General features: G+C 36.3%; 2 protein-coding genes across 7 annotated transcripts in view; one reads left to right on the top strand and one right to left on the bottom strand.

Annotated features, from left to right (window-relative positions):
• The window catches only part of zc3h18 (zinc finger CCCH-type containing 18), a 44,055-nt gene extending 42,952 nt beyond the window's left edge, over positions 1-1,103 (bottom strand). For 4 of the 6 annotated variants that reach the window (XM_079873793.1, XM_079873790.1, XM_079873795.1 and 1 more), the window contains exon 1: positions 914-1,093. The gene's annotated coding sequence lies outside the window, so the exon portion shown is untranslated. Of the gene's footprint in view, positions 1-565 lie in introns of all 6 variants that reach the window. The other 2 variants (XM_079873794.1, XM_079873791.1) reach the window with 2 other exon arrangements.
• Positions 1,104-3,853: 2,750 nt separating this feature from the next.
• trhr2 (thyrotropin releasing hormone receptor 2) lies at positions 3,854-16,924 on the top strand. The gene is made up of 4 exons (XM_079874194.1): positions 3,854-4,015; positions 6,649-7,044; positions 8,306-8,723; positions 12,944-16,924. Exons 2-4 carry the CDS (start codon positions 6,659-6,661, stop codon positions 13,628-13,630), a joined length of 1,491 nt encoding a protein of 496 aa, XP_079730320.1. The 5' UTR covers positions 3,854-4,015; positions 6,649-6,658; the 3' UTR covers positions 13,631-16,924.
• The last annotated feature ends 8,055 nt before the right edge of the window (positions 16,925-24,979 follow it).

Raw genomic sequence — 24,979 nt, forward strand, 5'->3', positions numbered from 1 at the left:
AACATAATATTTAAATTAAATGTCTCCAAAAAATAGTTAGCTCCTAAAACTCAACTTACTAACAAACAAACAGGCAAAAATAACATCAGTGTTAATGCTTTGTCTATCAGGCGGTTGACTTGATACTAAATATAAAACAATTATAAATATTCCTATTATCAACAAATCAAGAAACTTAAAAATATGTTTAAAAATGAGCTATCATTTGTAAAATTACTAAAGAATAAGCTTTACTGTGGAAGATATCTTATATACACTAAACTGGCTTTCAGAAATATCACAAGACTACATCATATATTTTTGAATGACAGTAGTGCCTGGCTATCACAAAGTTAATATCAGTGTAATTTAGGTGAAAAATATAGTTACCATGATACTTTTATGCAAAGGTAGTCCTGAATATATGTAGCTCTTATTAAACGAATTAAGTACCTTACTAGTTCTTCCATAATAACACCTCTATATTAGCCTGCTAACGTAAAATAGCTTAAACGCATTCAAACTTTAAAATCAACTTTCCATACCACACAAAGGCCAATCATTGAATCATCTGGAACTTGTTTACCTTCTCAGATTTAAGGCAATGGATTCATGAGAGGGAGACCGACACATGTCTTACTAGCCGCTTTATCTTTAACGGGAGAGCTCGTTGATGGCGATGCGGCTAACAGGCCCGAATCCTGCCCGCACACTAGAAAACGACACCATTTCCGACATTTCCCGAACGACTGCGTCGCTTAAACGCCGAGACTCGTGCTTAAATAACACATACGTAACTTTCGAAATCTAAATTCGCGAGTTACGGCGTTGCACAATGTTTCTTCGATGCACACTGGCTAAAATCTCATGCAACAATAAAGCGTTCCCTCCTGCACAACACACGGACATCGCGTATTAAAACACATTCGGTCACCTTTCAAACCACAGAGTCTCAAGAGACAGGGTCTCAGTGTAGGGAGTCACCCGGTCTCTTTCCTTGGGGTGACTGTGCTCAAACAATGAACGATCTGTCTGGGGTTCTTATTTTTCTCTACCGGAGAAATTCATAAACCCTGCACGACACAGTGAGAGCGGCCATTACCCAGACGTCATCAAAGCTCGACAAGATGATTTTTTGAACAGAACACAATTCGCAAACAAGTAACAGAAAGGAAGACATTATTATTAATTATTGCTAGAAACAATGAAAATGAAACATATTAAGTACACAATACATAAATATACTGAGGCGTAATATCATACTTACAGGAACAAATGTTAGGCTACATAAAAAGTTCTAAAAATAAATTATATCAAACTAGTCCAGTCATTTTAAGCCAAAATGGGGGTCAACCTTGAACAAATTGCAACAGAAGCAAACTCAACTGATTTTGTATCCTGAGTAAGGCAAAAAAAAAAAAGCCCCGAAGAATCCCATTAGGGGAACGTTTCGAAAAAGCCCCAAATATACCCCATTCGTACGCCTATTCTTCCTGCCTCTATGTATTAATGTTCATGGGTTGCCTAAATGGGTTCCATTCAGACCTTAACATTAAGTATTTTACTGTTATTTGTCAACAAGATTAAAAAAAAAACATTTTCACCTGGCTATACCCAATGTTTAGATCATATGTTGTGGTATTTATGCAAATTAGCACATACGTAATTAGATTATGCACCGTTTGTCCATGTTAACAAACAATTTTTAAAAACTTGTAATACATTTTTTGTTTGTCTTGATGTAAGTAATCAACTCAGTAATTTTAATGGTGATATCTAAAGGTTAAAATTTTTACCCTATTCACGTGAGAAAAAGAATGAATAGGCGTATGAATGGGGTATATTTGGGTCTTTTTTCGAAACCTTCCCCTAATGGGATTCTTCGGGGCTTTATTTTCCTTACTCAGGAGTCAGGACATATTGAGGATACAAAATCAGTTGAGTTTGCTTCTGTTGCAATTTGCTCAACCTTTTTTCATAAAATGACTGGACTAAAAAAGGTTTAGAAAGTTTATGAGGTTTAAGGTCACCATGAAATCAAAATGGACAATTCTTATGTTTTTATGAAATATTGCAGTATATTGTAAATGATTTATCCGTGCACATAATGTTTTTACAAACAATTCATATTTAAAGTCACCATGAAAGCAAAATAGACTATATATTATAAATGATTTATCCCTATAATAATAATAATATGCCCTTCCCACTTGCAGCAGCATCTCTTCTCTTCTCTGATGGCGTGTTTACCACAACAATTCAGTGATCCAATCAATTCCTTATAGATAAAATCAAGTCCCGTCCTAATTTTTTTCTTGTTCGAGAATCAGCTTGTTAAAGTCCCACTGAAGTGTCTTGAAACGCGTAGCATTATTCAATGTGTTGATGTCAGGGTGGGACATTGAACAGCTCCTCCCCTTTTTAAAATAGCCAATAGCATTTTGTTTAAATATCACAGCTCAACCAGAGCCGTTGAGCTCGGTAAAGATGCAGTTTCCTCCTAATCTCCTCCATGTCACTTTAAACTAAAGCATTCTGTATAGAATTCAAATGGGTCCGATACGTTTCTGCGTCGATTCGCGCATATGATCCGCTCTGTGCTATTGTGTCTCTGGACCGGAGCAGACTGTGTGCTCCCTGTGGCGGTTCGCGTGACACCAGAAAGCATATTTATTTACAGTGCATGTCTGAATCGTTCCCTATCCCCTATATAGTGCATTATGTGCCATTCACCATGTAGAAAACAGTAAATGTTTGAACAATTTTAGCCAGAGCTTCAGCATCTATTTATAATGTAGGGGGGCGGGATGCTTTAAAATTCTGGAGAGCATTTGATTGGACAGTAAATCTGATGAGAAGCTGAAGTGCAGAGTGATGTCATCAAAATCATTAATCCATATTAGCAGAAGTGAGAGATTTTGAATGTTTATATCTTCTAAATGCGAATTTTGTCATTGTTTTGGAGCACACTAGCTTATAGGTAACACAAAGGCTAAAATATTCATAGCAAAAATAGTATGAAAAAAGACTTCAAGTCTGACGTCACTGTTTCTGGGTCCAAACGCTCTATCAGATGCCAAAAGCAAACAACAAATGGTAGTAAGATACACTCATGGTGTGCTGTAAAACTACCGAAAAATCATGATCCTAACATTTGTCGCCATACCAAAATCCCAGATGGCCAGACAGTGATTCAACTAATCTATAAAATATTGGTGTCCGGGATGCCATGAACAGTACACCATGAGATCACCTTTAAACTTACCTTATATTAAATATGAATATAAATAGGCTCATAAATGGCTGTTGAGATAGAATTCTCACTTCTCTTGGACCTGGATATGGTATTCCTTACAGCACAATTTAACAAGTGGATGGGGAAGAACAGATTTTTGCAACTTCCATTTTATATGACAACTAATACTTAAGCTAATAATGGGCTACTCAAATAATAGGCCTATATGCTATTTGCTTGATACTTGTACAATTAATGCTTACTTTGTGGAAAATCCAGAATGAATTGACATACCCTGCCAATGTGTCTCAGTGTCAACACAATGGGTGAATCCAGGGTGATTTGAACACTTTTTTTGCCATTGAGATGACATGGAAAAAGTGTCCCAATCAACCTGAAAACACCAAAAATAATTGAAAAGAGTCTCAAAATGTGGATCACAAAGAAGTATAAAAATGTCACACAAAGTGAGTGTACATCGTTTCAACATTTTTCAAATGTACAATTCATTTCTTAGGGGTCCAAATTTGTGTGCATCTTTAAGCCTACAGTGTGTCACTCACGATGCACGCACGAGTTATTATTGCTTCCACTAGGGGACGCTATTGCAATGAAGGGATTTACAGTTGAGAAGACTTACAGTTATAATAGTGCATTTACTAGCGCTTCTCTACAAGATCAGATTATTTGCTCGTCGTTTCAAATACTTCATATCAGTGCATTTTGTTTTTTTTCATCAGGGGTTTACAGCCGACACTGCATGAGAGCTGTTTTGATTCCACACTACAAGAATGATGTCTGGTAAGAGACGCTTTATCCTATATTGAGAAGTTATCGATGACAGTTTCCATAATACGTAAATTTTAAGTGATTTTCTTTTTGCATAACTCCGTTGCTAAAAGTATTTTTTGAAGACAAATTTATTTATATGATATTTATATATTTATATTATGCACTTTTAGTGAACATTTTTAAGACATATGGCTCATGAGCTATGTTTTACAATACTGAAATTCTTGTTTCGTCTATGTTTAATAACCTATCCTATATAAAGCGGTTCAGATGGACCGCGGTGCTATTACTAGCCTAATTAGATACTATGTGTAGTGAACCTTTTATTTATTACGATATGAACAAGCAAAGCATACATATTTTTGAAAATAGATGTAAAGGTTCACGTAATCAAGTTCACATAGGCTAATATTCAATATTCAAACTGTTTTGCAAAATAACCGTTGCTTAAAAGATTGTGTTGAGTTGTTCGGTTTCACGCGGTCAGTCGAGAACTATGATTATTTTCAGAGGATTAATGAAACATCTGCTTTTCTGTTCAGGCACAAATATAGGCTGTCTACCTTTTGCCAAGTAGGACATGTTCCTGGATCAACATATTTTGTTGATCCTGGAACAACAATACTGTCTGAAAATTTTGTCCTAACCATATTCCTAATCTAACCTAACTCTACCCATAAGTTATCCTTAAAATCAGAGGGAAATGATAGGCGAAAAACACCTTACCCTGGTTGTAAGCCTAAACTTTAACTGTAAACTTGTCCCTCAAAACTGATTGGTTGATTGGAATGTTGTTCCAGGATCAACATAGATGTTGATTCAGGAACATGTTCTTGCTACTTGGTGAAATCATGTTCACCCTTCCTAAACCTAGTGAGCTCCCTACCTAGACAACGTTTTTAGGCATAGCGTTTTTGAAACCAGTCCGTATCGCCACAAAACGCTGTCTAGTTATAGCTCACTAGGTTGTGAGACACAGCTGTGCTGTTTGCCTTAGAGCACATTCTACTGATTTATGATTCTGGTAGTGATACAGTCAATTAGGAGAGCTAAACAAATGTGAATGACAGCCCATTTCATAGCAGCACGCCTGACTCTCACCATTAATGAAAATCTCTGAATCAAGCATAGAGAACGAAAAGGAAGAGCTCTCCTTATATGTCACAGTTGGATAATATAGTGCTTTTACTGAAAACCAGATGTAGCCACTCTTTTTTTTATTTACATATAATTATTATTAACATTTAATTTGATATTCTTATAAGATTATTTTTCTTCAATTTCAAACATGTCCCTCATATGAAAATCATATAGCCTAATTTTCTTAATTCATGCAAAGACAGCGGGAAACCGCAGAGCTCTTGTCCATATTTGCATTGCCAGAGCAGTAATAATGGAATATGAAATAGAGGAAGATATGAAGTCCGAGCAGGGTTTTGCAGGGTTGGGAAGTCGGGATTGAGTTAAATTACTTTTCACATCGTGTCCACCTCAATATATTAGGGAACCCCGAGAGGCAGTGTAGTCTTATTTACAAGTCAAAGAGACAGCTGAAAAGAGCAACAGATGTCTGGGTTTTTAAAGCTTCTGCATGCGCACCATGTTTTGGCACCATTTAGTGGCTTTAATGGATTTCACAACACTATTCTCAGTCTAGAATTAATGTTCAAATATGTTATCAAGGAATATTTTTTTTTTGGTAAACATTGTGTTCTTGCATTATGATGAGCATTCAACAGAGATTTACATTATTTGCAGTCTTTTGTGCAATATACACTGAAAAATAGCTATTGATGTCATTTGTAATATCATTCAATCCACAGAATAAAAACAATATAGAGGTTGCATTTGTTTTAAAGATCCTTGGTTATTAAACATGCCATTTGCCACAGCAGCTGTGTGTGTGTGTGTGTGTGTGTGTGTGTGTGTGTGGCTTTAAGTCTTTCTGTGATTTCCCCTACTTATCGTCGTGCACCACTTAAAATGTCTCATTTGAATAATTAAAAGCTTCTCATCCTGTCTCAATAATGTTCAGAGGAAGTCTCCTAAAATCCTTACTAGAGCAAGTGTTATGGGAATATTTGTAAAGAGAACAAATAGGACGTCTGTGTTAGTCTGCATCATGTTATTTTAATATGCGATGCTTCCAACTCGGTGTACTTCTGCATTCAGTCTTATCTTTTTGTGCCAGATGAAATGGACTGTTATTTAGCAATTAACGGACGGCTATAAAATCCTTTTAACAGTGATTGAGACATGCTTTTCCCCTGCTGACTTTTATTCCAGTGATCAATTGGATGGAGGATTGCATTAACGTGGGGGAAAAAAATTGACTCTGGATTTCAGTGTGACGCTTTTAATGGAAGGATAGTGTTACAGATTAACACAGAAGAAATAATGGGTTGCGGTCAGCAGAGGAACATCATTATGTGGTTGAAGCCAAGAAAATTAAACAAGATACTTAATAAGAGAAAAGACCATCAATAAAAGCTGGAACTGAATAGATAGTTTTTATATACAAAGTTTTCATACCTTCTTCAATGTTTTGATTATCAAACAGATTCTATTCTGCTTTCTTTCTCCTCCACCAATTTGATTTCTGCCAGTTCCTTCGCATCTTATATGTAAATATTCACACCAAGAGGACTAATCATGCCAGAAAATGTGAGCTCCAGAATGGACACTCCCACCAACATCTCCCTGGTGGGGTCTGGGGACGCTGTGTCCGAGTCCCTGGAGTATAAGACTGTGTCTGTGTTCCTGGTGCTGCTGGTGTGTGGCGTGGGCATAGTGGGAAACATCATGATCGTGCTGGTGGTTCTTACCACACGCCACATGCGTACACCCACCAACTGCTATCTGGTGAGCCTGGCAGTGGCGGACCTGATGGTTCTGGTGGCCGCGGGTCTGCCGAACATCTCTGAGAGCCTGATGGCCACCTGGGTGTACGGGCATGCTGGGTGCCTGGGCATCACCTACTTTCAGTACCTTGGCATAAATGCGTCCTCCTGTTCAATCACAGCTTTCACTGTGGAGAGGTAAGACCTGAAATTAAAGGAAGTTACATAAAACTGAATGAAATACTTTTGAATAAGATTTGGAGAAGATAATATGATATGTGCTCTTAGAAATCTAATGAATATTCATAGTCTTTGTGGCTTATTACTGGGTATACAAACAAATTGACAAGTTAAATTCTTTCCGCTTTTTGCCATGAAGGATTTCACCATTTTAAATATCAATATTTAACCTTCTGGTGGTTTTAGTTCATGAAGTGTGTTCTATTTTTGTAGACTAAACTTGGTGACTTTTGTAGCACTTGCTATATGAACACACAAAATCATGGACATGATTATAAAAAACTAAATAAATCTTAGATAAAAATCACACTTCTGATCTTTGACCGCCATAAGATAATGAATGGGAAATTACAGAGGATCTACAATCAGCCATGACGAAATAGTCTTTGATAATGTCTAAATATATATCCAAATGTAAAACCTAAAAAAATGATGTCTGAAAATACACTTATAAGCAACTAGGGAAGCCATAGTTAGACTAAATGTGACCCTGGACCACAAAACCAGTCTTATGTGTAATTTTTTTTAAATTGAGATTTATACATCATCTGAAATACATAATCTCTCCATTGATGTATGGTTTATTAGGATAGGACAATATTTGGCAGAGATACAACTATTTGAATATCTGGAATCTGAGGGTGCAGAAAAATCTAAATATTGAGAAAATCGCCTTTAAAGTTGTTCATTTCTATTGGCGATAGTGCTGCATCCATTCACAAAAATAAATGTTTTATATATTTAAGGTGGGAAATTTACTAAATATCTTCATGGAACATGATCTTTACTTAATATCCTAATGATTTTTGACATAAAAGAAAAATCTGTAATTTTGACCCATACAATGTTTTGTTGGCTATTGCCACAAATATACCCGTGCAACATAAGACTGGTTTTGTGATCCAGGGTCACATATAGTATGACAACTTAACTTTCTTTATTTCTTCCATTAGATAGCACCAATCCACCTTCTATACATTGGATTTTAAATACTTAAGTATTTAATTAATACTAAAATTTTGTAAAAATACAAAAATATTAAAGAATAAGTATTACTGAAACAAAATATAGTATGTTATATATAGTACATTATTCGTTTCATAACTTAGTCTTAGGTCTGCTTTGACCAGCTAGGATCAAGTGTGATCCCTAAAAGAGGAATAGGCCTACTCGAGGGTTAAACATTAAATAACATTACTATTATCTCTTTGTTCCACAGATACATCGCCATATGTCACCCAATGAGGGCTCATACCGTCTGTACGGTATCCCGAGCCAAACGCATCATTGCCGGGGTGTGGGTTTTCACCTGTGTCTACTGTATGCTCTGGCTCTTCCTGGTGGACATCCAGGTGAACCCTGACGGTCGTGTTCAGTGTGGTTACCGCGTCTCTCGAGACCTCTATCTGCCCATTTACCTTATCGACTTCGCCATCTTCTACGTTATCCCGCTGCTTCTGGCCATCGCTCTTTACGGTCTCATCGCCCGAATCCTTTACCTGAATCCTCTGCCCCACCCACCAGACTCGGGCACCATAACCGCCCCCACTCTCAGGAGGAGCTGCAAAGAACCGGCGGATGCTGGAAAAGCAGGTCGTCAGGGACGGCCAAAGAGTGCGCTTTCTTCCCGGAAACAGGTAGGTGTGTGTGTGTGTCTGCATAAGTTTGTTTTTTGACAATTCCGCATTTTAATATCCACTGAGATTGCAGTCGAGGGCAAACAAGGGGCGGTTCTCTTCTCCTGTACCGTGCCTTATGATTATTATCTCATATTTGTATTTTGAAAGGTCAGTTGTTTTTTTCTGAGAAGAATGTTTCACTCTACTAAATGTCAATTTGTGGGAAGAAGAGTGTGTTGATAGTTTCCTGGCGCAGTTTGAAATAGTGTTTAACACATTTAATTGGCAAAATTTAGATAATCAAGTCAAGAATTATTATTTTTTATTTGATTGCGTTTTAATTTGTACAAGACAAAGTGCCTAATTTTGCATAATAATAAAGGAGACAATCATTTAAAACCTAGTTGCCATTGGTGGCCATCTTAAACTTAAAATATCATCACACAGAGTGCATAACAAACAACACAGTGCAAGCCTTTGTGTCTGATTCACAAACATGACCCCACAATTTATTTTTCTTGATGATTCAGTCAAAATAATTCACTGCTTTGAATTCACTCACGAATCAGAGGTTTGAACCAGATCTTTAAGAGCCGTTACTAAGTTCACAACTGAACCATGAGTCATTTTTCAGCATGTCCAATTCAAAATGAACCAGAAACATTACTGGGATGTGGATTCTTTACAAGACTTACACCAGTCTATTTACTGACTTGTTGTTTATTTGACAATGCTTAACTTAAGATGCAGAGTTTTGTGCTGTGAATAAGGTCCAATTGTACATTTGAACTGAGCGTAAGAAAAACTCAGTTTGGGTGATACTGTATGTTGGAACCATTGGCAACACTTTTTCCTGATAGCATTAAAATGGAATTTATACTAAATGTAGTATTTTTTTGTGTCTGAAACCTGTATATGGCACAATAATATACCTTCTTTTGTGCAAACAAACTCATATAGATGCAGACCAAACATCTGAGCTCTTTTTTTTTTTATGTGAAAGGGTACATAATGGCCAATATCATCATAAAGCAGGTCATTAGGATCTATCTCATCAGAAGAGAGGCATTAGGGGCCATCGTGGTACAGTTTTGGGTCTACATTACCATCACTGCATCAGCCACAGCTATGTTGTGACACTGGAATAATGGGCTCTGTGATAGATCATAGACATTACAGATATGATATGCATGCAAGTAATGAAAATGTTTTTTTTTTTTTTTTATGGTTTTAGTTTTAGTTGACTATAATAACCCAGCAAGATATATAGAGTGTCAAACAGTGTAGAATTAGATATTATAATGAAATTCAGGCCATTCTATGGCCTTAAGTGCACCTGTCCTTACTGCAAGTGCATTTACAGTGTGGCATGCTATACTTATACTTATATCTCCATGTTATGTTATATATCTTATTTTAATAATTTAATAATTGTTATTTTTGGTTATTTGCTTTTGTAAATATGTCTGTGGTTTTTATTTCTATTTTTAGTTATTTTAGTACATCAAGTTAAATTAAATGAAAATGAGAAATGCTGCATTGGCAACTTTAGCTGAAATTAGATAAATGTGCCGTTTTTTTATATATTTTTATTTTTATTTTACTTCAGTTAGCTTTTATTCGATTTTTGTTTTAGTTAACTATAAGAATCAGATATACATACTTATACTTATTGTAGTCCTGAGACTTTAATGATATTTCAGAGTTGGAGTGTCAAACAGGTGAAAATTCAGACCATTCCGTGACCTTCCGTGTACGTGTCCCTGCGAGTGAGTGTACTTGTGTGGAGATGCTCGCGTGCGCCTCAGATCAAAATCTTGAAGATTCAAGAGGGCCCCACTCGAGTGGAACATTTGCATAATATGATTTGTGATGTTCACTCAAGTATGCTTAATACTCCTAGAGATTATGCTCTTTGAGGTTATAAGAGCGGCTCCCTTTCTTTTGCTTTTGTACCTCGGTTACGCCGCACCTCCAGCCCTTTGATCACTTCATCTGCACATTTCATAAAGTTCAATACGATTCAAGATGCCCGTGCCACCGCTGTGGTTGACTGAAGTTATCTCTCCTATGAATCTGATAAAGTCATCACTACAGTAGAGGCTCCCCTTTATTTAACCTAATCATGAGTAGCAGCCGGCTTTGTTTGTGCTGTGTTAAGACCTTGTTTTCCATTGATAAGCAATCACAATAACCAGATATTCCAAATACATATTCAAATTGTCACTGCCAGTCATGCAGTCATTATCTCCTGCTTTGTTAATTAAAGGAGCTCCTCCCAGCCTCACACAGCTTCAATTAGATGCTTTGTTGTGCAGACAATTTTGTCATTATTATTGAAGGTCTCCGTCACCGGTTGTCTGTCTCCAGCGTGAGACAATGAGCACGCTCCAACCCCAGAGGACTCCCTGTGAATGTTAATGGGAGGAATTTTGGGATTTATTTGTCGGATGAACTAAGGAGGCACTAGGGAGGACTGCTTTGTTTTCTTTGACAGTCAAAACATGGTGTGGATATATTTCCATCCTTCTCAAAGTGTCTGCCTGTTAACCGTCACTGACATAAAGATTATGTTTGACTGATGTTTGACTGCGTCTCGTTGTCTCTCTCTCTAGCTCTTTCTCTCTACCGATCCCTCTGTTTTCATGCCATGAACAATAATGTAATTGTTTCTTTTTGAGCTCTAGAAGATAAGGATGAATTGATTTTAAAATGTAATTCAAAGCACTCTGTCTAAACCTGTTTGTATATTTTCTCTAAATAATATCTGTAAGTATTCTGTATGAAGACATGAAAATACATCATTGTTATTATGCATTATTTTCACTGTGTGTTTTCCTGCATTGAAAGCGCAAACATATGTTTTCTTTTGATCTACTGAACATTGTTGCTGCGAATCCTGCTAATTTAAATGTGTAACATTACCATGGTAACATTATCTAGCTAGCTAACATTGATGTGTTGTAAAAATTATGAACATGACAGTTTTGGGCGCATGTTTTGAAGAGTTGAAAATTATTAATAGATTACAGTAGGCCACTGTTATCCAGTAGACATGTTTATGAATTTACAAGTTATGACATGTTTATGAATTTATGAGTAACATTATAGCTAGCTTAACTAATTATTGGTTGTAGCTTGTTTTTCTGTCCTAAAAGGTAACATTTATTTAAAAATATGTTAATATGTATCTTTATGTTATACGTTATATGTTACAGTATCTTATTTTAAAGTCTAATGCTACCAAAGCAGCATTTATTTGAATAAATGCAAGAAAAGAGTAATTATGTGAAATATATATTTTTAAATATAATGAATTTTCAGCATCATTACTCCAGTCTTCAGGGTCACATGATCCTTCAGAAATCATTCTAATATGCTGATTTGGTGCCTAAGAATTTGGTGCTTATTTTCAGCCATGAAAACAGTACTGATTATCGTCCGTTGTGGAAACCGTGACGTATAGAAAGTTCAAAAGAACAGCATTTATTTTCTGACTTCAAACTTTTGAACAGTAGTGTAAAAAGAATAGAAAACAATCAATAGAAAAGAATAAAAATGGCTGAAACGTTGCTATAATTATTCTCTTTCTGCATTTTGTCTGTCAAATGTCAGGATTTTTATCTTGTTATACGAACACTGTAACTTATTACAAGAACATATTCAAGATTCATATCATTAAAATAAACTATTCAAAAGACTAAGGTTAAATTGACGCATGAACATCTGTTCACACTATTAACAACTTCCTGTTAATGGCATGAAAAACAGCTTGTAAAAAAAAATAGTACAATATGTGAAAGGGAGTCCTCTGAATTTATAAGGCATTAGTATCCCTTTAATGCCTCCTTTACTCACCCTCAAGTTGTTCCAAACCTGCATGAATTTCTTTCTTCTACTGAACTCTAAAGAAGATATTTTGAAGAATATGGGAAACCAAACAGTTGATAGACCCTATGACTTCCATATGGAAAAAAACACTATGGAAGTCAATGGGTCCCATCAACTGTTTGGTTACCGACATTCTTCAAAATATCTTTGTTTGTGTTCAGCAGAAGAATGAAATTCATACAGATTTGGAACAACCTGAGGGTGAGTAAATGATGATAGAATTTTCATTTTTGGGTGAACTAACCCTTTAAGAGCTCACGTTTGAACTTTGAACTTAATTACATTGCTGTATATGCGATTATATAGCAACTTCAAAGAACCACTTTTATAATTTCTCGCTTCTTCAGGTCACTAAGATGCTGGCAGTGGTGGTTGTGCTCTTCGCCCTGCTGTGGATGCCGTACAGGACCCTGGTTCTCATTAACTCCTTTGTGAGCACGCCATACCTGGACGCCTGGTTCCTGCTCTTCTGCAGGATCTGCATTTACGCCAACAGCGCGATCAACCCTGTCGTTTACAACCTGATGTCGCAGAAGTTTCGATTGGCCTTCCGCGGGCTGTACCGCTGCCATAGGGAAGACGTGCACCAGCGGACGCTCTCCATGCTCCAGAGCGGATACAGCCTAGGAAGAGACCCCCGACTTTGCAGCAACACCAACGGCACCAGAGACACACCTAAAAAAATCGGTTCAGTCACTCCTGAGCAGAAACAACACAAAGGCATGGAGAACAAGCTAATTAGTGATGGTGTAAAAAATGAGATTGATCCAAGCATCAACAAAAATGCAGTTGAAAACTGCAACATAGATGAATTGAAAACCTCAGTAGACAAGGAGATGCCTTCAGTGGAGAACGTGGACATGAGCAAGATTAATGATAATGGGAAAATAATGGAGGAAAGCGCTAATACTACTCAGGATATTATCGCTGACATGAACAACACAGAGCAGACACAGCTAGCCTGTGGTGAAGTCCAATCCACTCTGGGGGAAGCTAAACAGAATGACACTGAGCTAAATCACAGCATTGTATAGATCACTCCACTATATTTATATATATATACATACATACATACATATTCATTGAAGTGGTTCATTGATCAGTAGAGCCTGGTTGTTCATTTCAAAACCAGATCTTGAAATTGGGATCTTGTTTGAATGTACTAACAGGCGTCATCCTAAGTTGTTCCGAACACAGAAAAGTCCTGCAGAAACATGCGCCTCATTGCTAGGGGACACATGACAGATGAAAACAATATGTGCTCTATCTTCTGATAGACTGGATAGAATCATAATCTAAAGCAAAAAGCCTTCAGTCTGAGCCTATCATATACTAAGGATTCTATGTGAAATCTGGGAAATCAAACTGCCCAAAATCTGCAGACTGGCTATGACTTTCAGCAAGGTTTAACTCTTCCAGACTGCAAATCTGGGCAAAAATTGTGTAGTCTATTGTATTCCAGCCTTGAACTGTTGATCCTAGACAGCAATGAGGTATACATTAAAAGCTAATTAAAATTTAGAGTTTTGATTAAAGAGATAGCTTACTCATGTTGTTCCAAACCTGTATGACTTTCTTACTTCTGCGGAACACAAAAGAAGATATTTAGAAATTTTTTTTTTTTATTCAGTTATAGTCCATACAATGAAAGTCAATGGGGTCCAAAACAATACATTTCATAGTATAGCCTAAAAAAGCCACACAAAAAAATTCTGCTGCAAGTATAAATAATTACTCTTTAAAGTCAGTATGAAATGCATCTTATTGTGAACGATTCCTACATGTACTGTATGTTTATTTTTTTGTCAAAGTGACTATCAAAATATCACAACTCAATCCTCTGATGAAATGACAGACTTCTCTTTGCTGATGTATGCCGGACTTTTCCAATCGACTGCAAGATTGCATTCAGATCTGCCTTCGTCCAATCAACAACCAACATTTTTCCATTTTTCGATAATCTGTTTCGCTTGGATGTACGTCACAATACAGAAGAAATGAAATGTCACTACTTCTGTTGCAACTTTCAGGATGTTCACACTTAAGTCATCTTTAAAAGAACCGAATTCTTTCAGTTGACCCAAAAGTGAACTGAGTGAAAAAAGACTGCACACAAAACATTTAGGCTCCTTCACTTTGACACTATGAACTACATATTTAATTAAATCGCAGCATTTTAATAATCACACAAGGCCATACCGCAATTTGGACTTGAATTTAATTAGTTGTGCAGCCTTAGCTCCAGGATGTGTCCTCTCAACACAAAACCTTTTTGCCCACTTTGTGTCTTCAAGCACAGCAGAATGAGAAACAAACAAACTCCATCCTGCTTTTAAAGCATAGACGCTTTCCCATAAAAACATTCAGGATGCTGTGGGGCATAAGATCCATTTAAAATGCTTTCGTCCAACAATAAGGCCCAAAGCTTCATGACACATTTGTGTTTTCCCACAGCCAACACAAGACATTTGCCATCGCTGGATGAATTCCATAGTACGTGGAGATGTAATGCCTCGCCATTTGTTCCTGCCCAAGTAAACAGATCCGATTCTGTGTGCCCAGCGGCACGTCTGAGCTTTTTAGACCCATTTTACAACCTCGTGGAAGACGAGCAGAGTCACGCATCCATTTGTCAGGTGCGGTTATTCATCTTTTTATGTGGAGCGCAAGGAACAGCTTTCACACAGAACAGAGACGATGTTTTCTGTTGAAGCAAGCAGACAGTTGTAACCATAAATCATCTATAAACAGAACACATCCTTCCTGGAGGAGATCCGTGGAGCTGGAGAGTATTCTCAAAGCACTTTGTTGTTTAGCAAGCCCTATTTTTGCCTCATATTTATGCAGAGACATTTAATACTCAACATTGGTGTGATTATCTGTTATAATACATCATTTTCTGACTGTGTCATGACTTTGTAAGTCATTTTTAGTTGAAATGTGAACTCTATGTTGCTATTTTAGTGAAGTGTTTTGTTGTTGCTCTGGAGAAGAATGCACCGTTTTCAGAATCATTTGAAATGAATATGAGCCAGGCAGACTACAGTTTAATTTCTGATATATTCTGCGTATGTTTTTGGGTTTGCAATTCTTTATATCATTAGTGTAAAGAGACATTTGAAAGAACAAACATATATTGCTTAGCCTACGAGTTTTTAGACCGTTCTTGTCTCTTTCCCATGATGCTTCGCAATTGTGGATTGCTGCGGTCTTGTTTCTGTGCCAGGAGTGGATTTCCTCTGCAGACTGATGCTGCATGCCATGTCGTAATTACCGTAAATAAGAGATGATAACACGTGTTTCTGTACTTCGAGCTTTTTGTTTTTCTTGCACTATTAAAGGGATAATTCTGTCAGTAATTACTCTCATGTCGTTCTAAACCCCTAAGACTTTCGTTCATCTTCGGAACAAAAAATGAAGATCTTTTTGATGAAATCTGAGAGCTTTCTGTCCCTCCAAAGACAGCTACCACTTTGAGTCTTCAAAAAGTTCATAAAGAGATCGTAGAACTAATCCATATGAATTGAGCGGTTTAGTCCAAATTTTCTGAAGAGACACGATCGCTTTATATGATGAACAGATTGAATTTAGGAACTTTATACACATATACACATTCATCAACTCACACATCAGTTATGATAAACGGAAGCTCAAGCATGTTCGTAAGATGAACAAAAGTCTTACGGGTTTGGAACAACATGAGGGTGAGTAATTAATGACAGAATTTTCATTTTGGGGTGAACTATCCCTTTAACTTCAAAATAAATCTGCAGTGGTCACATGGTGCAGTCAGATCTCTCAGAAAATTAAGAGTCTTGTAATTACAAGTTCTGCAATCACGTGACTGCTTTTTACAAGTCAGAATAGCAATTAATTGCATACAGTAGTAATCAGTAGTAATTACGACATGGTGTGAACACACCTTGCTTCATTTGGTGTTGCCTAAAAAGTCATTTCCATTTTGTGAGCCTAGAAAGCTTTTTATTAGCTGCTATTTATAAATAATCTATTTTGAAACCCATGGTTGATATTGTGTTAGTATTGCGATATGAAGCTTCTATTTGCTTTTGAAGCTTTTGAGCCCGTTCTGTGTTTGCTCAGACTGTGGTTGCGAGTTAAAATCAGAGTAATGTGCAAGTGATCTGTGAGCATGTTCAGTTTTCTGCATATTTTTTAAAAAGAGATAAAAACATACATATGAAATCTTACTCCTTTCTGGTTTGGCATTTGGCATCCTATGTGAAAATTAAAGCTGGATACAAGTGTAGAATTTTAATGAGTTGTTGATTTATTCGTGTTGAAGCTGCCACATGTCCTGAAAGGGGGGAGGGGGGATTACTGGTTGCAGAAAGTAATGATAATTTCACATTGCATGAGATCTTGAGCAGTCAATAGCAGGACTGCACTCTGGAGCAAATGAGCCAATAACATCAGCTCATTGGTGTAAAAATTTACATATGGGTCAATGACCAATAAGGATGATAAAAATGAGAAATATGTTAACCATCTTCAAAAAAAAGTTATTAGAAATGTAATCATTGTAATTTTTCATCGATTTTTTTATGTTTCATACATTAAAAAAAATTTAGCATTTTTTTTAAAACTTCATGACAATGAAAATATCAAAATGTTTCTTTTAATAAAATGGTAAAATGGTGATATTTTGAAAGAAAAAAAGCCTTGACAATCAGGAGAGTCTAATCTGATGGTTTTCTTGTCACATGACTACAAAATAACACTCTAATACAATCTGACTGATTTAGAGGAAAAATATTTTCACTGTAAAAAAGTGATCAGTTGATTTAACTTTAAAAAAAAGTGAAGAAACCCATTGCCTTAAAATGATTAAGTAAATAATGCGTAAATGAAAAAATTAAGTTATGTAGAAATGTCAAGTTCACATGCATATGCATGCAATTTATTTACTTAATTTTAAGGCACCGGGTTTCCTCAGATTTTTAAGTTAAGTCAACGTGTTTAGATATTAATGACGTTTCAAACAACCAAACTTTGCTGTTTTTAAGAATTTTCAATTTCAGGCTTGAGAAGTTGAGAAGGATATTCAAACATGTACATCATTCAAGAGGTGCATTTTTATTAGAATTTTTTAATAAAATAACAGGACTGAGTGACCCATATAGAACCACAGATACATTTATTTCTTTTATAAAACATTTGTATAGTTTTCTTGTATTCTCTGTCAGTGGACTTTAAGTGTGGTGTTTATCTGTGCGGGACATGAGCTACTGGCTGTGTAGTTTCCTCTTAAAGGTCAACACACATAGCCACACTCAAACACACATACTCTCGAAATGCTTCACACTCTCCCTTGTCCAATCGATATGCAAAAGAGGCATATTCTAACATCTCTAGAAGGTAAAAATAGCGACCTTATGATAATGTTTGGCTCGACATGGTAAGCATTGCAGGTAGCTTGGCAGCTGGTTGCTAAGGTTACATTCTTTTTCACTTCACTTTTGCCTGATTAGATTGGAGGATTGTAGCCGGGAAGATAAGACGCTCCTGAGAATGGATTTCCGGCCAGGTGCAGTGGTGCCAATCCTAGTGTTGATAAGCCATCTTTTCAAAACTGAGGTGTCATTCAACAAGATGAGGCTGCCGACAGAGTCGTGTTCCTCGCTTTTCTACCATGTGCCCTTGGCCTTCAAAATGCTCAATATTAAAAACTTAATAACACATATCCATTATGAGGGTTAGATCTAAATCGTTTTTTTTTTTTTTTCTGTGCCATCTTTTGTTCATTCGGTGTGCGTGAATCACCCACTTATGAGTAACTGTCAAAAGTCATTTCCATAGAGAGCTGAAAACAGATTTTCTCTCTAAGAGAGAGTGGCGGGCAAGCATGCCGAAGTGTTGGGCCTTGACGGAGAAGATGGACAGATAAAATTAGATGAGTTCCTCAGAACGGGAAGCAGAAACACTTCATCAGATTTGCTTATCACCATCTTCCTCTCATTTCAGCTCTCTCTTCTTTTCTCTCTCTCCGATGGCATTAGTTCACAGATCCAGCTGATGATGTCAGACGCCCCTGAATGAATCCTTTCATCACTGAAAGCCAAAATACCTGCTCTTGCAAGAGGAGATGGCTATGATCTTGACTGCCCACGTCCCATTATATTACCTTCATTTTTGTTTTTGAGTCTTGTAAACTAGGAAGAAGAAAGTGTTTTGCTTTTAAGATTGTCACAGTTTAAGGAGTCCAAAGATGAAGATGAGTTAAAAGTTCCAATCTAAAGGTACATCATAAAATAATAAACTCAGATAATCCAACACAGTGTAACAGCATGCCTACACACAAACAATAGCCGACAAAGAACAGAGATAAGGAACTTAAGTAAACAATGATAATGAACTGAAAGACTAACAGGTGTGATGATCAACTGAAAGGCCATTATAAATTAGAGCGGGAAAAGTGAACAAAGACAACAGGAAGTAATGAAAAGCAAACTAAAAGTCTGTGTAGAAAATCGTCATATCAAAGTAAAGCCTGTTCAGTTTTTGTGAACTACGCATCAGAATATACCATGTGACTGAGTTCTAAACTATACCAAAATCTATACCATCAATTCTTACACATTGTTATACAGTGCTATGCATAAGTTTAGACACCCATACTAAAGTTGACTAAAAAGAGGAATAAAAAATCATCTTTTGGAAACTGAACTTAATGCCTTAATTTAAAAAATTAGGAAAAATCCAACCTTTAAGGACACCAATTTTCTTTGTGAATGAATAATGTATCGTAAATAAATAAATGTTCTTCCTTAAAATACAGGGTGCATAAGTTTGGACACCCCTATGTTAAATTCCCATAGAGGCAGGCAGATTTTTATTTTTAAGTATTTTTAAAAAAAAAATTTTTAGGATACTATGCATCCTGATAAAGTTCCCTTGGCCTTTGGAATTAAAATAGTCCCACATCATCACATTGCCTTCACCATACCTAGAGATTGGCATGGTTTTATTTCAGTTAGCCTAATAGCTAGTTTGATTTGCATTGAGAGATGATCTTATGGAAAGTACCCCATGCCAATCTCTAGGTATGGTGAAGGCAATTTGATGTTGTGGGGCTATTTTAATTCCAAAGGCCAAGGGAACTTTATCAGGATGCATAGTATCCAAAAAAATAAAAAAAAATAAAAAAAATACTTAAAAATAAAAATCTGCCTGCCTCTATGGGAATTTAACATAGGGGTGTCCAAACTTATGCACCCTGTATTTTAAGGAAGAACATTTATTTATTTACGATACATTATTCATTCACAAAGAAAATTGGTGTCCTTAAAGGTTGGATTTTTCCTAATTTTTTTAATTAAGGCATTAAGTTCAATTTCCAAAAGATGATTTTTTATTCCTCTTTTTAGTCAACTTTAGCATGGGTGTCTAAACTTATGCATAGCACTGTAATATAAATTATAAATAATATAAATATATATACACAGTATATACATGCAAATATTTCTTAAATATATACATGCATGTGTGTGTATTTATATATAGAAAATAATTATACACCGTACACACACATATATTATGTAAAAACAAAATGCGATTAATCGCGATTAATCGTTTGACAGCCCTAATTTCTATACAAAAATGTTATGATGGTTAAAGTCGACATGAAATCAAAATTTACCCTATATACTTTGTTAGCGCATATTACTAGTCTTGTGGTGAACAATTAATCCGTGCAAGTTAATACACAGAAAAAAATTGTTTGCCCTGGTAATCTTTAATAAAAATCTGAAAAGTTACTTCCAGTCTGGAATGGCGTTCCTTTTCTGATGACGTCAGTTTGACGGCTTGGGTTGAAAACGCTTAACCACTCCCCTCAAACCGTTAGTCTCTTAGACATAATCGAGAGTAGACGCAGCATCGACCGCTACTGCCTACTGGCGCTGACGAGCCGTGGGGCCGCCATATTGAACCGGTCACCTGCTCCACTTAGTGTAATCTGTTTGGCAGGTGCAATGAGCTGTCAGTGCATTTAATTAATGAAACCTCACTGAATACCGAACTGATTTTCACACGGTTTTTTTTTGCTGCAAAAGTCATACATGTAGACATGACACTTGGTTCAGCATATTTTAATATTCATAGTGGGCTTAACAGTAATAGAATATTCTGATATATTATATAAAGTGACCAGACGTCTGAGATCAAATTCCTTTACGTTTAAGGACGGGGACATTTCCAGTTTGACTATCAGTCTGATTGAAAAACCTTATGTTGTGTCTTTTGTGTTTTTTTCTGTATTTAGCCTGGGACAGGCAACCAAAAACGGGGACTGTCCCCTGAAACCAGGGACTTCTGGTCACCCTATGATATGTGATGTAGGCTATGATAGGTATTATTCATATTCATTATTTCATACATTTATTGTAATTTCAGGCAATTAGTTTTAAATGGGCATTTTGTCTGTTCAATTGCACTAAGGTGAGAAAAAGAGCCTGTCATCTTTTATATAAAAATTACAATAAAGATATTTTTGGACTGACTTTTTTTTTTTTTAAGCAGTACAGTCATAATCTATATTTTTTATTAAAATAATGAATTTTCACAAACTTTCTGACACCTACATGAAAAATCTTCTCATCTTGCAAAACAATTATCACTTATTTACTGCAAATTAAGAGCTTAATATTCACTGCCAGTCAAATAGATGAATCGTGTTGTTGTTGTTTTTTTATAATCATGTCTTTTAAATAATTAAATACAATAATTTGACCGTCCCACTGTGCTGAAATATCATTATATAATGAGGAAGAAGAAGCTAATGTTTTAGTGGTCTTACACTTGCCGAATGAAAGTGTGCTTGCTTTTATATACAGTCAGTTAACACAATATTGTCAATTTCCATCGACCCAACAAAGCCACAACAACATAATGTCATCTTTGAATCAGTGTTTTTAAATGAATAGGTTGAGTGAATGATTCACCGCTACTACCAGACTGACAAACAATGCTCAGTAGACTCATAATCATAACAAGACATTAGACTAATCAGAACTTCCCTAAAGATATTCATGAGAAATAAAAGTGACATTTGCAGCTTTCGAAACATTGCTGCCCTTTTCAAAAACGACTCACAGTTTTACATCACAGCAAGACTGATAACCTATATTTTTTCTTTGTCTAGCAGTCAGAAACATAAGGAAAGACCCCAAGAAAATGAAATCTATGATTTTGTTTTGATGGCGTTCTTTCAAAGAAACCATATCTGCAGACTGGAGTATCACATGTTCTTGCTCTCACTAAAGTCTTTGCCCTGTCAGATTGCTCGTATCTTTTGGTAGAAAAGCTCAGGATTTGGTGGAAGATCAGACTGTGAGGATAAGCTCTCTGCTAACCATGGCACAGATGAAATGATCAAATCTTAGCAAAGGGATAAAGGAGTGAAAGAGACATGTTGAGCTAAAAGTGTCACACACAGAGACATCACACACACACAAAAAAAGGATTTAATCTCAGTCCAAAAAAGGTTCAATTACTACAGTGAACTGTCGTTACTTCATCTAACGGCAAACGTAACCTTTCCTTTCTTTTTTACCTTCCATATGTCCAGTGATTTAAATATCTGACGCCACTTCAAGCTCAGAAAAAAACACACACTTTGAGTACTTTATAATTAACATTTTCCTTTCAGCAACATACTTCATGTATTCAATTTATATCAATAAGTTCAAAAGTCTAGGACCACTGCTTATTTAGCATTTTACTAATTTCCTAAACGTAAAGGAATTTTTATTTAAATATTCTAAGATATTTCTTATTCATTTTGTTGTCTTTGTCCTTGAAAATGCTTCTATTTTGCTCGTTATAATATTTTTCATTGCAAATTAACATTCATATTCTAAAACACCCCAAAATGAATTAACATGAATTTCAGAATGCCTTAAATAATGTTCAGTTTTACATATTTTTTTGTGGTAACACTTCACAATAAGTTTCCATTTGTTAACGTTAGTTTAACTGCATTAACATGAACTAACAATGAAAAACAAATACAATACATAAAACAAATTAAAATCAAAAGATGTATCTGTTAATATTATTTCATGAACTTGAGTTTGTATTTTTATTAAATAACTTTAAAAAAGAGGAATACATAACTATAACAAATAGCTGACTGTTAATGCATTAACTAACATTAATTGGACCTTATTGTAAAGCATTACCATTTTTCCTTCATTTTAAATATTTCCAAATAATTGTTCGTTAACTAATGGGACCTTATTCTCCAGTGTTACCATTTTTTCTTTGTTTATATATTTCAATATCCTAAAACTTTTATTTCCAATTTAAAGTGAAAAAAGAAGAAAAAAATCATCCCCCATTTTCATTTTTGGACCCTTATGTATAAGTTTCTTAGACCAATTACAGCAGAGATGATGTCTGTATAGGATTCGAAGGAGCTTTATGTTCTGAGTATTTTTCCTACTGTTCTCATTAGTTCCGAAGGCATTCCTGCCCTCCGTTAACACTGTGTTTCATGTATGTCAGTGTGAACAGGCTCTACACGCCGCTGCTTAATTTGTCTTTTCCAGCCTCCGCAGGGTGCCGAAAGCCAGATCTGCTTGGCCATGATACTACACCGATCACACAGTGACTGTATTTCCTCTATATCCGGTGTGTGTGGAGGCGTGTGGGTGTGTTGTTGTGTTTAAACATATGTTCCTTCTTCTGCGAAAAAACATCTACAACCTTTTAGACATTGATCATTTAACCCATTCGAGGAGTTTGGCATGACGTGTGATGTGTTGCTTTATAGGGAATGTGGAGGGTGATTGATTACCTCCCCTGTTGTTTAGTGCTTGAGGCGGGGCAAAACTAATTTGATGAAAGAAATACTAGTCAGTCTTGTCTAATCAGTAATATTGATCAGTACCCATAATTACAATCCTGGCCTAGTCAATGGGAAAGCTTGCCTTTTTAGAATGTGGACGCAAATGACCATAAAGGTGTTTCATTTCCTAAGGCTCAAAATGATTCATACATTCAAAGAAACAAATTGCAATGCCAGCATTTGCTTAGCAAATGTTCATTGTTAGTAAGACAGATTGCACCTCAGATTGCAGAGGGTAAATAATGCTAACAATAATAGTATTTACATTTTGCATGCAATTCTCAACTAAGAAAGCTCTTTTACAGTAATTCACAGACATGTGTTTACAGATTTTCTTTTGTGGGAACTTTGACTAATTGATGCATTTCATTCGCAAAGAAGTGAATGTTTATCGTTAGCTGTGTGTCATTAGTTGTGTATCATTATCATTATCTCTCTGGGTGCCACAGTGCTTGTGTGATGTCAAACCCCCGCATCTCTTGAAATCGGGCATGTGGATTCACAAGTTGCCGTTCAATAGGAACTTTCCATGTTGAATGTAAAGTTGCAGAAACAATACAATCTAAAGAGGAAATACCATTCAAAAGCTCAGCAAGATATTTGCTCACCAAGGTTGCGAATATTCTGTATCTAAAATATAAAGTATAACATTGAGAAGTATTAAAACTAAATACATTTTAAAATGTTCTTTAGTGATGGCAAAGCTGAATTTTCGACTGCCATTATATAGCCTTCAGTGTAATCCTTCAGAAATTATTCTAATACGCTGATTTCTTATTTTCATCAAACAGCTGTGCTGCTTAAAGGGGGGGTGAAATGCTCATTTTCACTCAATCTTCTGTTAATCTTGAGTACCTATAGAGTAATATTGCATCCTTCATATCTCCAAAAAGTATTTTGTTTTATTAAATTTTTTACATAAAGATAGGCTGTACCGAGTCTTTCCGGAAAAAAACGAGCGGCTGGGGGCGGGCCGTGTGGGCGAAGCTTAGCTGTGCTAACGCGCCAAGCTAGTGACAACACACAGAGACATTTGTTCAACAAACAGTTTTACTCACCGTCCGGTTCCAACGCACGACCGCGAACCTTTATCATTGTGACTGCTCGATCCTTAAGCATTAGACGATCTGCAAATCCGTAGATCTGGGCTTTGTTTATAAAACAATCATCGTCGAAATGCAGGGAACAAACAGTCTTACACAACTCCGTTTATGCTCAGGAAAACAAACTGCCACGGGTTCCTTAACGCTGGGTTCTTTGGGAATCTGTGCAGGGTTGTCTTGCCCTGGCAACCAAAAACACACTTCTTTGGTGACATTGACTTCCCAAAAGCCGGGCAGGGCGCTTTGATGGCGAACTGCTTTCGCTCTCTTGCTCTGGTCTAAGAGTGCTCGCGCGGCCTCGATCTTACCGGAGAAGTGCCCTTAGGACCCATATAAGGAAATTCCGCCCTATCTTACGTAAGACAGAGCCATACTCGAAAAAAACTTTCCGAAACTTGTGACAAACCAGAAGG

Source organism: Squalius cephalus (genome assembly GCF_949319135.1).
Source record: "Squalius cephalus genome assembly, chromosome: 6".
Taxonomy (NCBI): domain Eukaryota; kingdom Metazoa; phylum Chordata; class Actinopteri; order Cypriniformes; family Leuciscidae; genus Squalius; species Squalius cephalus.

Coding starts and splice junctions, on each gene's coding strand:
- trhr2 (XM_079874194.1), top strand. CDS start 6,659: ATGCCAGAAAATGTGAGCTCCAGAATGGACACTCCCACCAACATCTCC. Junction 7,045..8,305: donor ACAGCTTTCACTGTGGAGAG/GTAAGACCTGAA, acceptor TTTGTTCCACAG/ATACATCGCCATATGTCACC. Junction 8,724..12,943: donor CGCTTTCTTCCCGGAAACAG/GTAGGTGTGTGT, acceptor TCGCTTCTTCAG/GTCACTAAGATGCTGGCAGT.